Source organism: Temnothorax americanus, unplaced genomic scaffold (assembly GCF_048541705.1).
Source record: "Temnothorax americanus isolate GAGA-0224 unplaced genomic scaffold, ASM4854170v1 Scaffold36, whole genome shotgun sequence".
In the NCBI taxonomy this organism is placed as follows: Eukaryota; Metazoa; Arthropoda; class Insecta; order Hymenoptera; family Formicidae; genus Temnothorax; species Temnothorax americanus.
The window spans coordinates 1,806,785-1,821,191 of NW_027509505.1; the positions used below are offsets into that span (position 1 = coordinate 1,806,785).

General features: G+C 39.1%; 4 protein-coding genes across 10 annotated transcripts; 2 read left to right on the forward strand and 2 right to left on the reverse strand.

The window, feature by feature from the left end:
• Positions 1 to 93: 93 nt before the first annotated feature.
• Cct3 (chaperonin containing TCP1 subunit 3) lies at positions 94 to 2,617 on the forward strand. The gene is made up of 4 exons (XM_077414292.1): positions 94 to 274; positions 388 to 449; positions 824 to 1,961; positions 2,062 to 2,617. Exons 1-4 carry the CDS (start codon positions 238 to 240, stop codon positions 2,475 to 2,477), a joined length of 1,653 nt encoding a protein of 550 aa, XP_077270418.1. The 5' UTR covers positions 94 to 237; the 3' UTR covers positions 2,478 to 2,617.
• Positions 2,618 to 2,628: 11 nt separating this feature from the next.
• On the reverse strand, positions 2,629 to 5,573 carry Cog8 (conserved oligomeric Golgi complex subunit 8). Its single transcript, XM_077414291.1, has 10 exons — positions 5,211 to 5,573; positions 5,060 to 5,131; positions 4,826 to 4,950; positions 4,470 to 4,745; positions 4,161 to 4,374; positions 3,900 to 4,060; positions 3,548 to 3,823; positions 3,289 to 3,477; positions 3,061 to 3,216; positions 2,629 to 2,995 (listed from the first exon to the last, which is right to left on the reverse strand). Exons 1-10 carry the CDS (start codon positions 5,263 to 5,265, stop codon positions 2,723 to 2,725), a joined length of 1,797 nt encoding a protein of 598 aa, XP_077270417.1. The 5' UTR covers positions 5,266 to 5,573; the 3' UTR covers positions 2,629 to 2,722.
• A 123-nt stretch (positions 5,574 to 5,696) lies between these two features.
• On the forward strand, positions 5,697 to 10,423 carry Mrpl48 (mitochondrial ribosomal protein L48). Of its 6 annotated transcripts, XR_013258177.1 has the most exons (8): positions 5,697 to 5,892; positions 6,031 to 6,120; positions 6,214 to 6,347; positions 6,417 to 6,708; positions 7,692 to 7,778; positions 7,886 to 7,970; positions 8,037 to 9,466; positions 9,733 to 10,423. XR_013258177.1 is itself a non-coding variant. In XM_077414294.1 (5 exons), exons 1-4 carry the CDS (start codon positions 5,869 to 5,871, stop codon positions 6,700 to 6,702), a joined length of 534 nt encoding a protein of 177 aa, XP_077270420.1. In that variant the 5' UTR covers positions 5,697 to 5,868; the 3' UTR covers positions 6,703 to 6,708; positions 7,692 to 10,423. The 6 variants fall into 6 exon arrangements, 1 of the variants encoding a protein (XP_077270420.1); XR_013258175.1 differs by having other exon boundaries at positions 7,692 to 7,970; XR_013258176.1 differs by having other exon boundaries at positions 7,886 to 9,466.
• Positions 6,681 to 13,400, reverse strand: Frtz (WD repeat-containing and planar cell polarity effector protein fritz). 2 transcript variants are annotated; one of them, XM_077414287.1, is made up of 15 exons: positions 13,135 to 13,400; positions 12,921 to 13,050; positions 12,612 to 12,753; positions 12,339 to 12,532; positions 12,147 to 12,247; positions 11,126 to 11,240; positions 10,800 to 11,009; positions 10,501 to 10,664; positions 10,317 to 10,421; positions 10,033 to 10,241; positions 9,790 to 9,913; positions 9,520 to 9,689; positions 7,630 to 9,443; positions 7,379 to 7,511; positions 6,681 to 7,263 (listed from the first exon to the last, which is right to left on the reverse strand). In XM_077414287.1, exons 1-15 carry the CDS (start codon positions 13,215 to 13,217, stop codon positions 7,178 to 7,180), a joined length of 3,780 nt encoding a protein of 1,259 aa, XP_077270413.1. In that variant the 5' UTR covers positions 13,218 to 13,400; the 3' UTR covers positions 6,681 to 7,177. The 2 variants fall into 2 exon arrangements, with proteins under 2 accessions (XP_077270413.1, XP_077270412.1); XM_077414286.1 differs by having other exon boundaries at positions 12,612 to 12,789.
• Positions 13,401 to 14,407: the final 1,007 nt, after the last annotated feature.

Here is a 14,407-nt window from a genome sequence, read left to right on the forward strand (position 1 = left end):
CGCAACTCTATCAAATATACGTTGTTCGTGCTTATACGGGACACCGCTTTGTGCCTTTCGCTCGGTACTCTTCGTAGTTCGTGTTTCTACGTTTCTAGTTTCTAGTTTCCTAGTTTCCATCTTGATCCTGAAGACAGCGCGTTCAAGTTCCATTTTCCATTAACTGTCCACGTTCGTTGTTCGTCCTTTTTGGGAAAAGTTGCACGCCGATCGGTGTAATAACAAAGAAAAAACACGATGTTTGGACCGGGCGCAGCACCAATTGTGGTTCTCAGTAAGTCCAAGTCAACCTTTCGTCCGTCGTTTATTTGGCTATTGGCGTGGCGCGTAGAGCGTGCACGGGTGAACGAGTGTTTCTAACCATGATGAATCTTCTGATTATCGCAGGCCAGAACACGAAGCGCGACACCGGCAGAAAGGTACAGAGAGAGAATATCCAGGCGGGCAAGGTGAGCGTCTATAATCTACAACCTACAACCTATAACCTATAACCTATGCGTCAGCGATGTATCGCCTTATAAGGCATTTCTCGCGTTTTCACGCCCACGCGCGGCTTTCCGAAGAGGCAGGAATCCGTGTCTCGGTCTCGGGTCTCGGGTCTCGCATCGAGTTGTCGCGTATTATTGACTTATACACGACTTAAATACAACAACTCGTAGATCGTACGAGTGAATTCGGTAAAAATTATTTTTTTTCTGCGAGCGATTTATACATTCGATTACTTACCTATGTTGCAATACAATTATGGCATAACTTTTCGAGTCGACGAACGATGCGTAGGTATTACAGTCTCAATAATCACAAATGTTATTTTTGTACAAAGGCAATCGCCGACGTCATTAGAACGTGTCTGGGTCCACAAGCCATGTTGAAAATGTTGATGGATCCGATGGGTGGTATCGTAATGACGAACGATGGGAACGCGATTCTGCGCGAGATCACTGTGCAGCATCCCGCTGGAAAGTCCATGATAGAGATCGCCAGGACTCAGGACGAAGAGGTAGGGGACGGTACCACTTCGGTCATCGTCCTGTCGGGCGAGATCTTGGCTACCGCTGAACCATTCTTGGAACAAAACATGCATCCCACCGTCGTTATAAGAGCGTACCGTCAGGCTTTGGAAGACATGGTCACGATTCTTAACGAACAAGTCAGCATCGATTTAGATTGCAACGACAAGGACAAACTGGTCCAAGTTATAAACTCCTGTACGGGCACTAAATTTATCCGACGCTGGTCCGAATTGGCTTGCCAAATCGCTTTGGATGCCGTTCGTACGGTGACGCTCGAGGAAAATGGCAGGAGGGAGATCGACGTCAAGCGTTACGCCAAGGTGGAGAAGATCCCCGGTGGCACGATAGAGGACAGTACTGTCCTAAAGGGTGTGATGATCAACAAAGACGTGACGCACCCAAAAATGAGACGTTACGTCAAAGATCCGAGAATAGTCTTGCTGGATTGTCCATTGGAGTATAAAAAGGGCGAGTCTCAGACGAATATAGAGATAATGAAGGATGTGGATTTTACCAAGATTTTGGAACTGGAGGAGGACCACGTGAAGAAGATCTGTGAGGATGTTATCTCAGTGAAGCCAGATGTCGTGATAACGGAGAAGGGTATATCGGATCTTGCTCAGCATTACTTCGTGAAAGCCGGCATATCCGCGATACGCAGGCTACGAAAGAGCGACATTAACAGAATTGCCCGTGCCTGCGGTGCCACCGTCGTCAATCGTACCGAAGAACTGAAGGAAGAGGACGTCGGCACGGGAGCTGGTCTCTTCGAGATCAAGAAACTCGGTGACGATTATTTCTGTTTTATCACGGAATGCAAGGATCCGAAAGCTTGTACCATCGTTCTGAGAGGTGCCAGCAAAGATATCTTGAACGAGACCGAGAGGAATTTGCAGGACGCGCTGCACGTCGCCAGAAATCTTCTTATCGATCCAAAGCTGGTACCAGGTGCGTAACGTCATCCCCGTCGTTTTATTTGCCTCGTCAAATCTTACTCTTTTTACCCATGTATTTTTTTTCCTTCTCTTTCCTCGTCTCTTTCCCATAGGTGGCGGAGCAGTGGAAATGGCAGTATCTCGGCTCTTGACGGAAAAGGCGGCGGGTCTCGCGGGTGTGGAACAATGGCCGTACAAGGCGATCGCGCAGGCCTTGGAGATCATTCCCAGGACGCTCGCGCAGAATTGCGGCGCAAACACTATCAAAACTCTGACGGCGTTGCGCGCTAAACACGCGACGGAAGGGACTACTTGGGGCATCGATGGAGAAACGGGAAAATTGGTCGATATGAAGGAGCGCGGGATATGGGAACCGCTGTCCGTCAAGTTACAAACGTATAAAACAGCAATCGAGACTGCTATCCTGTTGTTGAGAATAGACGACATCGTTTCCGGAAGTAAAAAGAAGAAAAATGAGAATGAGACCGCGCAGCCGAGTCAAGTTACGGAGGAATCTATGAAAGAATAAATATTTTCGATGTTCATCGAAGCCTAATCGCTTTACGTTTACATTAAGATTCAATTATTTTGCATTTTCGCGTCAAATTTCTGTCTCCTGTGTACGCATTTTCAAAAAAATAAAGTGCCCCTCCCCGGTGATCGCAAAAATCTGTTTCATATTATGTGTCCAAAATAACATTTTAATTAAATTAACATTTTAAATTAAATACTTTGCTCTTTATATCAGATATACGTTACGCGATACTTTTTATATCATCGGTGAAATTCTGCAAATTCATCGCTCTTCCGTACTGTTCCTTGTTCGGTAATTTCGTTTTCTTCTGATTCTTTCCTTTCTATCGCGGTAGTCTTCTTTAAGTTTGAATCCATAATTTCCGTTGGCAGGGACTTTGCGATGGAAGGATTCTTTGCGTTGCGCGACGTTACTAGCTGTACGTTAGACGTAGAAGCCGAAGAATCTTTTTCAATAGGTAATAGCATAGCCACAGGTTCTACTATGCTCCGCTTATTTAAATACGTCATCTCCTGTAAATTATTTCACATCGTTACGCACGTTTTACTCCTTTTTACTCCTTTTTAAGGGCTCGTACCTCTTTCCGCAGCGCACCGACTGATATTCCTAGATGCGTTGCAATTTGGCCAGGTGGAAAAATCGCGTGTATGCAATACTGTATATAAGGTATTAATTGCTCGCTCAAACGTTCCGTCAACTTAATCATATTTTCCCGTTCCGTGGCAGCAAATGCCTGTGACATACATTATCTTTATAAAATATGGGATTTGCCTGTGAGTAAAAATTACGTGACGCGAAAACCCACTTGCTGTTCTCGCTTGTAAAACACCAACATAGCTCTCGCCACATTGTGCAACGACTCTTGTAGTAATTTTGTGCATAAAACGGAGAGTGCCACTGGCGCACAGAGTCTCAATTCATTGAACGCTGTTATTATCCCGTTGCAGTATTCAGCCAGAGGATAAAATTCTATCAGTTGTTCGGGCGGATTTTCCTACGAAACAGTGTAATGTTATTGTAAATCGGCGTAGACTTACCTTTGGAAGATACAATTTTACACTTACAGAATTAACGGAAGTCTCCGTTTTTATATCGAGTCGTTGAGTCTTGTTGATCAACGTAAATGTTTCCATATCTTTCTCAAACTTTTTAGTCGTTCGACGAACGTTCCGCTCAAACCTTTCACCGATAACTCGTGCAAATGTATCCGACATTCGGCCAGTAAAATCGACGCCGACTCGACCAAACGATAATCCAAAATACGTACACTGACCCAAAATGGTATCTATAGACGTTACACCCGGTAAGTCCTGCTCTAGCGTAGCAAGAAATTGCGATATCTAGAAGAAAGAAACCTTAATCATATTTCTGTTATTTATCTGTCGTCTATCTGTGTGCGCACTGTCCGTAACTTACCTTTTCCTCCAACCAATGATAAAATATCGCGGATTCATTTAGCGTCGAGTCACGACCGGGAATTACTAATTCATCGTCGTTAAACATGGCTTTGTACTGAGTTATTATATTGAACAAGTGTATCCTGGATAATTCTATCGTTTTGGCCATGTGAAGATTAGCTGTAACAGGCGCGAAATGTTATTTCATTTTTATCGCTTTGACTAATTCAGCTATTGCGTCTCGTATTATATTGTAATTTTTAAATAAAAAATCTCTCACGGTCATCCTTCGGTATTGCGTTCAACAGGCCCTGAAGCCAGCTGTCTCTCGCTTGAAGGAATTTAATACGAAGTTCCGATTCTGTAAACGCGTCCATAGATCGCAACAGACCTACAAGCTGAAGACATCTCGGAAGTGGTAGATCTCCTCTCAGAGAGCCAACTACCTGTCCTACCATACCCGACCAGCTGCTTTCGATCTCCGCCACTATAGACTGGAATGTTAACAAAAATTTAAAAAAATTTGAATCGAGGGAGAACGACCGAAACTGGGGAGAAGTCGCGTAAAGACACTTTGTTAAGCTTGTACCGAGATAATAGGAATATCTCCGTGCTTCATTCCTAATTGACGAGCGTATTGAGACAATTCCAATGCTTCGTTATATTGGTTGCTTCTCAAACACGATTCCATCAATTGGGGCATCTCGAGAATTTCGAGTAACTCTGCATTTCGCGTTAGCGTTAAGCTGTTCAATCTTCGATGCGCGTTAATATCTTTTGAGGTATCGCAAAACGATTGACATTTTCCTACAAATTCCGGGATCTTTTCTACAAGCTTGTCAAGACGATCTTCGGTCTCATTGAACTGAAAGTGAAACAATGCGATTTGTTAACTTGCAAGTTATAACGCAGTCTTTCTGTAAGTATATATTTCTTTGAAATTACATGATTGAGTATCTCTCGCGAGCTTTCAGCTGTCCGAATAAAGGTTTTGTAGTTTGCAAATACCAATTTCTGTGTAGTCCGAAGCACTGCGTTTTTCTCATCGGACAAATGATCGGGTTCTTTACCTGAAAATGTTTGGAGCGGGATAAATCCATGTCTTTCATTATTGACGCATAATGCAAAATTTAGATGAATAATTATGTTGAATAATAAATAATAAAGGTGTGTTCTTACTTAGCTGATCCACATCGAAGCTTCCAAGTTTTGACAGATACTGATAAAAATTGGGATTTTCCTTCCAAGAGTCTGAAATCGCAGTTGCGCGTGATAAATACATGTAGAATTGTAGATGCATCGTTGTGCAAAGTAACAAAATTAATTTTACCTGGAATACCTTCCGGAAATATTAGATTTATCACATTTTCCGTCTCGATATCCATGATTTTCTTGACGAACTATGATAATAATAATCTAGAATAATATTGGCTGTTAATAGTGCTGATACATTTGTTCATTATTCAGCGAATCATTGAGACAGGTGACAAACGTCAGCAAGATACGTTTTTCTCCAACATGTCGCACGTAATTTAACGGCTCCTTTCACAACGTAATTATCCCGAAGAATAAACAATTTTTATCGATCTAGATTGTAAAAAATAATTTTCTTGTTTTGCGATTATAAAAATTTGGCAAACACTCTTACATTAATTTATTACGAAGGTTTTCTATGAAGCGACGCGTGCGACACCGACACGTCATCTTTAAAGCACGAGCAATCGGAGCCAAGCCAGAACAATCAGCTGATCGTGGATCTCCGATCTCCCCGATCGCGGTCTGCCGCCGTGCCGCCTGGAGGAAATTGACGGAACTGACGGAAACGGAGGAGTCTGTCGTCTCGGCCGTCGGCCTCGGCCATCTATAAAACTAGTCAAAGTCAAAGCCGCGATGCCGTGATCATTGATGCTTGACGATTCGATTCGATTAAATTTATGAATTGAAAGTTTCCTGAAAATCATCAGCCTGATTATCTCACCGCGCAAGAAATGGCTTTAAATCTGATCAAACAGGTACATTGTATTTTCGAGTGATATCTTGGAGTAAAATAACCCGATAACCCGAATTTTACATTATTGGGCTCTCGTATTATTTATGTCGTATCGTTATACTCATAAATCGAACTGTCTAACAATTTAACTTTATTCTAGATCGCAGTGCTTGGACAACGTTCATCAACGACAAAAATCTTATCGGTAAAATTCTATACCGGAAGTTTGTACGAGCCAGATTATTTACAGGTCAGATCAGGCTTCTAGAGATTCTAGATGGATAACAAGTATGTACCTAACTAAAGTATACGTAACGTCTTGTCAGCTTTTTGATTTTTACAGACAGGAAAATCAAAATTTCCACTTCTGCCTGTAATAAACGTGCAAATTACGAGCTACGATTATCCTGTGCTCGAATGTTATCAGTCTTACGTACACAAGTTGGCAGATGTCATACAGATTGACGTAGACAACGGGTAAATTTGCATTAAATTGCTTTTAATGCAAATCACTTTCAATTTCTAATACAATCCGCGTTTTTCCAGCTGGCCGTTACCGCCTCAAGAATTCAAGATTCAGAAATATAAAACTGGAACGACCAAGATTGCATCCGAGTACAATCTCAAAATTTATGAAAGAAATATACAAATGTCGGAAGTATCTTCTGTAAAATGTTCAGTATTGATCAGGGCATTGGAAGCAGCTTTACCACAGGGTGTCGTACTGAATGTAAACGTTTACGATCCCGCGCTAGAACAGAAGCGATATATACCGGACAAAGAATTGATTGATTTGAAATCTGCGTTGGATACGTTGAAGAATAAAGCCTAATATAAGGTATACACACGTTGTTGTATAATTAATGTAGGATTTATGTGTGAACGCAACACTTGTATATATGTATGTACATTGATGCAAAGATACTCTTTTCCATGTGTGTAAATTTTTAAAACGGTAAAAAGTTGAAAAAATTATACACAGAATTAATCAGTGAAAAAGTTTCTTTCGTTAACTTTTCTAAATAATTATACAAAAAAATACACATATACAAAAATACATTATACAAAAAAATGTATAAAAATATTTCAATAAATTATTTTACAATATTCTTATTGTCTCTTGATCGTAATTAGATTAAAATTAGAGATTAAACTTAATTTATTTTATTTATAAATAATATCGGACCTCCGTTTTTTGTTTATTAATCTTCTATCGCACTGTCCTTCCACGAAATCACGCGCGTGCATATGTGTCCGATAATTAATCATACGTAACTCATTATATTATTTCTTTGAATAACACTGGTTTACAATAAACCAAAATGTACGACTTTAATCTTTGTACTGTCGTCAGTCTTGGGAGATTCTTTTACTTTTTCGTCCGCGTTGTCTTCTGCAAAATATTAAAAATTAATATTAGAAAAAATCATTGTACACAATTTTTACGTTGTAAACAAAATGCTTCTTAACAAAATACTGTACTAATACCACTAATGCAAAATGCTTACTACATAGTGGTTGAAAATCTTTAAGGTAATCTTCGTTACCCAGGCAAAGTGGAAGGCTTTCAGCTAATTCACGTTTAGGATCCGTTATGTGTGTAGTTTGTGCAGTAGTTCGTTTCTGTCTATATACTTGAGTCTGTAAAAGCATATATATATATATATATATATATATATATATATATATATATATATATATATAGATGTGATATATAAATATATAACGTATATATACAGATATGTTTGAAACTACTTACTGTGCCAGGTACTAATATGTGAGTGACAGTATCTGAAAACTTGACTTTTGGTTTTTCGTTAGACAGAGAGCTTGGCGTATCGGCGATCGACGGACACGTGGAGCAAATCTTCAAATTAGCGCTAGACGTATTAATTACAGGCAGAGGTGGTACGTTAGAAAGCATCTTAGTTTCTCTATTCGCATTAACCGTTGTATTGTTTGAGGTAGATCTCAACGAGTATCTATTCTCGAATAACCCATGTTGCATGCTGTAGCTAGGATGAAAGTTCCGCGAGGGAAGTCTTCTGTTGACTGTTTGTGAAAGTTGTAAATCTGTGTCGTCACGAGTACCGTGAAATGGTATGTAATCTAGATCGTAATTGTATCTATATGTTTTGAAAGATAGAGATGTTTTCTGACTTTCAGGGATGTTCGATGTTGTGGAATTCTGTTTTTGTAAAGCGCCCGACGGCGCGTGTGTTTTATTCGACGCAAATTTTTCTGATTCTTTAATATTTGATAAACCTTGAGTGCTCCTAGATAAAAGATAATTCTTTTTAGGTAAACTATGAAGGTAATTAGTGAGAGAACTTATCAGAGAAGGTGGTGGTGGAATAGCGACGCCTGTTTCCTTTTCTTCCGTAACAGGATGTAATTTAACGGTTTGATCATTAACGTTGTTAAATGTGTTGGGAAATGTAATATCGCTACTTTCAGGAGTCGCATATCCTTCAGGATAATTAAACGAAGTAGACATCAGATTGGTATAAATACGATTCGGAAAAGCCAATTGATCCGTCAAATGAGTATTGGCATCAATTAGAGCTTTAGTTAGCGATTTATCAGATACCTTTGAAGAGTTTGAAGATTTCACGCTTCGTGATATCGAAGTTGTTTCAGAGTTATTGTTCGCTGTTAGCGCATTGACAGAGTTACTATGCGAGATAGGAGTGCTAGCGACTCGAGTACTGAATGACGTCGACATAATATTATTGTCAACGATGTTTAAGCAACTCGTCAAATAATTCGATTGAATATCTTCTGATTCGTATATTGGCTTATTGAAAGGTGTAGAAATGAGGCTGTCGTCTTGCGCGCAAGTTGTTATTACATTGGTGGCGGAACACCCATTGAAAGAATATGGTATTTCGTTAACTAACGATTTGTCGTATAACCTTTCGTCGAAATTATTGCCCGACTGATCATCGACCATTACCTCCGATTCAGTTAGAGAAATACTACCGAATGACGTGGTCATCAAGTCGTCTGATGCATTGTTAAACACTTGAGAACTGTTAATCGCGTTCACCGCGCTAGTCGGGGTAAAATTCGAGTGTGTACCGTATAATGATTTGTTAAAAGAGGTCGATGCTAGAAATGGGCTTGAAATGTGCGAAGAGTGATTAAACGAAGTTGTTAAAATATTATCAGACGTGTCAAGAGACGAAGGCACTAAGATATAATCAGTCTTAGTATTGGACGGAATGTTGTTGTAGGATGCGCAAAGTGTGTTCTTTGCGGTATGATGAGGATGGATAACCGGTAAGGGTGGGATTTGACTCGAGTTGGAAGCTTTTCTATAACGACGCCTTTTTGACCGTTTCAAATTGGGTCGTTCTATTTTTTGAGAATCTTCGCTCTCTTCGCTATACGTTGCTATCTCTTCCTCTTTCTCTTCCTCTGCCTCCTCCTCCTCCCCCTCCTCCTCTTCCTCCTCCTCCTCCTCCTCTTCTTCTGCCTCCTCGTTCTCTCCCTCTTCTTCCTCCTCCTCCTCACCCTTCTCATTGCTCGAATCAGAACATATAGAGCACGATGTTCTCGAACACGTGGAATCTATAAAAGTTTCTAGATATAAGGTATGTCTAAAGCTTTATAAGCTTTTTTTTTTACAAGTTTGGTCAATTCTTACGCGAGCCACTGCAACTGTTTGATCTGCTTAGAATACTCTCAGCTTTCTCTTTTGCTGCAGTTGCCAGTTCCATATCATTCAAGACCGCAGCATAGAAATGTATGTCCATAAAGAGATCGTGATCATTTAGATCAATAGCTAGCCGGAAAGCCTTTTCAAACATTTTATACCTAAGAAGATCATAATCGTAAATTTGGGATAATTAAATTTTAGATTCGTATTGCGTATGATGGATGCATGATAAAAATGATCAGGTAAGTAATGCGCTACCTTAATAAATGATGGAAAAATCGCCTCGTCAAATCTCGTACTTCGTCGCCATATTCTTCTTCGACAGCTTGGCTTATTGGTTTAATAGGTATGTGGAAACTGCCCAGTGCGTTCTGTATCAGACCTATTAGATCTCAGATTAATTAGGTTAGAATATAATAAGATTTTAGTTTTTTTAATCATTCGTAAATGATCTTTCTTAATTAACCACCAGATTAGAAAAATAACGAAATTTCATTTTACCTTCACGTTCCGTGGTCAATGGTAACTTGAACAAATAATTTAAGATTTGATTGAGCGAATACATGCATACACGTGGATGCGTATCCCAGTTCATCGACAACAACAAGGAAGTCGCTTGTTCTATCCGAGATTCTGACAAATATCTTCTGACCAATTCATCCCCGGAAAGAGTATCACCTTCGATCATCTTAATAACGCCAATCGGACCTCTGTTAATACAGAATACAGAACAAATTATCACATAAATTTATATAAAACATGGTGCACAAAATGATAGTCCTTACCGTTCAAAAAGTAACAAGAATAAAGAATTGCCATTACTGTAGTAACGAATCTGATTCGGGTCGCTTTTCTTGTTCCACTCCATATTTACCAAGGCATGCTGATTCCTGCGTCGTATAATTATTTTGCTAATCAAATTTTATGCGCTGACATAATCCTATCGATTAATTATTTCATGATTTATACCTAAAATATGACGACAAGTCGAGAATATTTGCTGGCGTTGCCTCGTCGCTTAATGTCTGGCTTTTGACGCACGTTAAAGCGATGTCAAAATGTTGAAACTGGCCTCTATCATTACCTACCACAAATATTATACCGTCGCTGTGCCAAGCGGCTAAAGTGGGTATCTTAAAGAGGAACAGAAATCAATAAAACCTCAAGTCAATCCTTGTAAAACGCATTTTCTCTAGTAATACATATATATTGTATGCATTTATGTGAAATTTACGTATTTAATTTATATATATCGATATAAAACTTACAAAAGCGGCTTTTACACTGGTACTTGTCGACTTGATTTGGTCGTACATCATAATAGTACCATCGATGCAACACAGAAGTAATAATTCCTGATTAGGTGAAAATCTCACGCAACTTGTATGCGTTGGCAATTGTACGGAAATCACAGCGATCCTTTTTAATTTATTCTGTCGGGAAACTTCATACGTACGCCATTCTACGGTAACTTCTCCCTATGTATCACGATATCCAAATTTACAAAAATACACATTTCCTTTTCTAACACAGCATATTTAATACATGTATTAAATTAGGAAACACATAAGAAATTAAGAGCTTATATAATTACCTTCCTTGAGACTTTTTGTTCCACAGAATGAATAATATTGTCATCGCACGCATCAAACGTAATACACAAGGGATCGAATTCAGTACGTATGTAACATAATAATTCTAACTTTGTTCTGAAAATATGAATCATTAGATCCATTCATTCTTATACATAATATATCACGGTGTTTGTGCTTGTATATGTACGTACATGCATACAGGGTTTGCACAGGTGTTTGTAGTTAATTGATTTACATGGCAACGAGCATAGTAACGTAACTAGCCATGCTTGATAGAAAGAATTGTAACAGCAAGCACAAGTACATAAAATAAAAATATATGCGTATTAAATTTATTAAAAAAAAAAGGAGGAAATTATATAAAAATGTCTCAACATTGGCACGGTCATTGGACAGAAGATGCATTTACTCCGAAAAGATTGCGAAATTGGGAAGTTCCAAAATGGTATCCCAGTTGGCCCGACAGGCATTGTGTCACTACGAAATTTATCGCGGATGATAATGGACGTATGTCAGACAATGCCAAAAGAGTCGAACATTCGCCGTGGGGAACATTTAAAGTTTGTATAAATTAATATCACGTATGTAGCAAAATAATTTCAAGAATCTAAATTATTTAAAACCAACGTTATCATTAGAAATTCTTAAATTTATACATATATGCAGCATATAGAGATTATAATAAAAAAAATATTATACTGTATAAAAAAAGGTCACATGGGATTTACCAAAGAAAATTACTAGAAGCATTGCCAAAGAATTATCAATATCGTCTCAATATAAGAGAGATTCATGGGAATCGCACAAGAAGAAACATCAGAATTTATGTAAGAAGATAAAAGAACATGCGAACAAAGATGAGGAAAAGAAAGTCGTCGAAAGGAAATCATAAAAAGATATAGTTATATAAGCAAAGAAAATCTAAACGGACAAAAGTACACGTACACACGCAAAGAATCTTATATAAATGCTAAAAAGGGAGAGGAAGATAAAAAGAGTCTGTTGACGTCAATCTCATACCCTGCAAGTTGAAAGAGATGCACGTTTGCTCGATGGTATTGTTTCACAGCTGGACTCCAAGGGTAAACTTCGTTCATTGTAGATTTTCGCCAAATTAATATCTATAAAAAACAGGTAATTTAATTCTTATAGATCAATTACAAAATTTTCTACTTATAGTTAAAAAAAAATCTGCATCTAGAAGCTATTTACCAAATTAGCAGACTTGTTTACTTGAATTTTCTTATCCAATCTGCGTCCATTAGGTATAAATAAGTCCGTTGTGATTAACTTGGGTTCCAACTTGCCGATCTTATCGAAGACGTGTGTTTTAGATTTTGTAAAATACACCAGGGTCACTAGATTGTCATTGTACGTACAAACCAAATGACTTTTGGTAATAATTACTGCAAATAAATTAAGACACATTACGTTTGAGCGTATAATAAATAGCTTCTGGTGGTGGTTGAAATAATGGCATCGTACCATCAGATATATGTTCGGATAGCTTTCCTACAAGATACTTGTCAAATGAAATTTCTTGTACGTCGCCACTGAAGAGACAAACTTGTATTTGTACCAGTAAGCCATTGCTAAGCATTAATTGTGCAACCGAATCATCGTACCACTGACAATAAATTACAGAATTATCTCTGAGCTGATCCTAGAAGTGACAATATATATATATATATATATATATATATATATATATATATATCAATGCTATATTACGTTATATTTATATAAGATCTCAAATAGAGAAAAGAAAGGTGTAGGTGTAGGGATTTATTATACCTCGAGGTATTTAATGGAATGTTTTAATTTGTTTCCCTTTTTGTTTTCTGGGACGTAAGTCATACCACGTTCTTGGCAGTAAGATCTTTTGCCTTCTTCATACGTGCCATCGATACGTTTATCGTGATATCTGAAAAATCAGGAGCAATCAAGTTGTTACGACAGCATAAACAGTGGAAACTAAAAATTAATAATAGCATAATGTGTTCTTTACTTAAATGCACCGAAATCCGTGACGTTTATGTTTACATTGTCGTCGAAAGTCCAAAAGTTTACTTCTCCCGTTAACGCAAACATTATTAAGTGCCAGTGCCCTATGAAATGTAAAAAAAAAAAAAAATCACGAAGCACACACGCGCGACAGCGACACTCGCGAGACACTCAAATTATTATAAAAACAATAATACACAATTACGAGATGGTCGAGACTCGAGATGTTGCATTCGCGCACACGACTCCAAGAAAATCCATCTGCTAAAATCTGCTTCTATAATCGTGGGTCTGTTTCTTTTAGCTGCACTGCTGCCAGCTGCACTGGGCTGAACTGGTGCAATAAGTTAGAGTGAGACAAGTATATTATATTTCACTCTAACTTACCGCACTAGTGTGCACCAGTTCAGCCAGTGCAGCTAAAAGAAACAGACTTCAAGTCTTCCATACTTTCGCAAGAATTGACCAATCACAGTCGATTATTCTCCTCAAATTCGATTGTGATTGGTCAATTCTCGCGACTATTACTACGTTTACGCGAGCGTTAAGGTCTTCGCACATAAAATCGCGTAAGAACGTAAGACGTAAGCGTAAGAAAATCGACCAATCCCAATCAAGTATTGCGCTGTTCGTAATCCCAGTGGGGGAATATACTCGCGTGGGATTGATCGATTTTCTTACGCTTACGTTTTATGTCCTTACGGCATTTTATGTGTGACGGCTTTTACTTCTGTAGTAACTTACGACACGTCCTTCGCGTAAACGGGATTTTGTAGTAACTTACGATAATTTACTCCGCGTAAACGAGTAAATATATCGTAAGGGCCCCTGCAGATGGGGAAAAAGAACGAGCGGAATGGACGTAAAACGGACATACTCTGCGTGGCTACGATTACGATCCCACCTGGAGAATCCCCACCCAGGAGATTAGTCACGCAAGTCTGCGGCTGCGGTCCACTTGACTTGCGGCTAGCTACAACGGCTTCAAACCCGTCCTCTTCTCCTTTCTTTCACGGAAGAAAGCCGTTGTAGCGTCAAATGGACCACCAGCTCAAACTCCAAAGTGCGTTTGTTTTAAATGGCTGCGTTCAGCCGCGACTCCGCTAGCCTAGCACGCGTGAGCAGTCGCTCGTTTTCGCTCGTTTCCTCTCCTTATACGCCATTGGATCAAAGGAGAGGAAACGAGCGACTGCTCACGCGTGCTAGGCTAGCGGAGTATCAACTGAACGCACCCAATATACGTCTGTTCCGCTCGTTCTTTTTCCATGGAGATGCAG

Excerpts from the sequence above, each read along its gene's own strand:
- Frtz (XM_077414286.1), bottom strand. The coding sequence starts at position 13,217 with ATGTTTGCGTTAACGGGAGAAGTAAACTTTTGGACTTTCGACGACAAT. Across the intron at positions 12,790-12,920 it reads ATTCCATTAAATACCTCGAG|GATCAGCTCAGAGATAATTC; the intron begins GTATAATAAATC and ends TGTCACTTCTAG. Across the intron at positions 9,914-10,032 it reads ATTGACCACGGAACGTGAAG|GTCTGATACAGAACGCACTG; the intron begins GTAAAATGAAAT and ends GAGATCTAATAG.
- Cog8 (XM_077414291.1), bottom strand. The coding sequence starts at position 5,265 with ATGGATATCGAGACGGAAAATGTGATAAATCTAATATTTCCGGAAGGT. Across the intron at positions 4,951-5,059 it reads CTTCGATGTGGATCAGCTAA|GTAAAGAACCCGATCATTTG; the intron begins GTAAGAACACAC and ends AAACATTTTCAG. Across the intron at positions 4,746-4,825 it reads CGCGAGAGATACTCAATCAT|TTCAATGAGACCGAAGATCG; the intron begins GTAATTTCAAAG and ends TTTCACTTTCAG.
- Cct3 (XM_077414292.1), top strand. The coding sequence starts at position 238 with ATGTTTGGACCGGGCGCAGCACCAATTGTGGTTCTCA. Across the intron at positions 450-823 it reads AGAATATCCAGGCGGGCAAG|GCAATCGCCGACGTCATTAG; the intron begins GTGAGCGTCTAT and ends TTTTGTACAAAG. Across the intron at positions 1,962-2,061 it reads CGATCCAAAGCTGGTACCAG|GTGGCGGAGCAGTGGAAATG; the intron begins GTGCGTAACGTC and ends TCTTTCCCATAG.
- Mrpl48 (XM_077414294.1), top strand. The coding sequence starts at position 5,869 with ATGGCTTTAAATCTGATCAAACAG. Across the intron at positions 6,121-6,213 it reads ACGAGCCAGATTATTTACAG|ACAGGAAAATCAAAATTTCC; the intron begins GTCAGATCAGGC and ends TGATTTTTACAG. Across the intron at positions 6,348-6,416 it reads CAGATTGACGTAGACAACGG|CTGGCCGTTACCGCCTCAAG; the intron begins GTAAATTTGCAT and ends GCGTTTTTCCAG.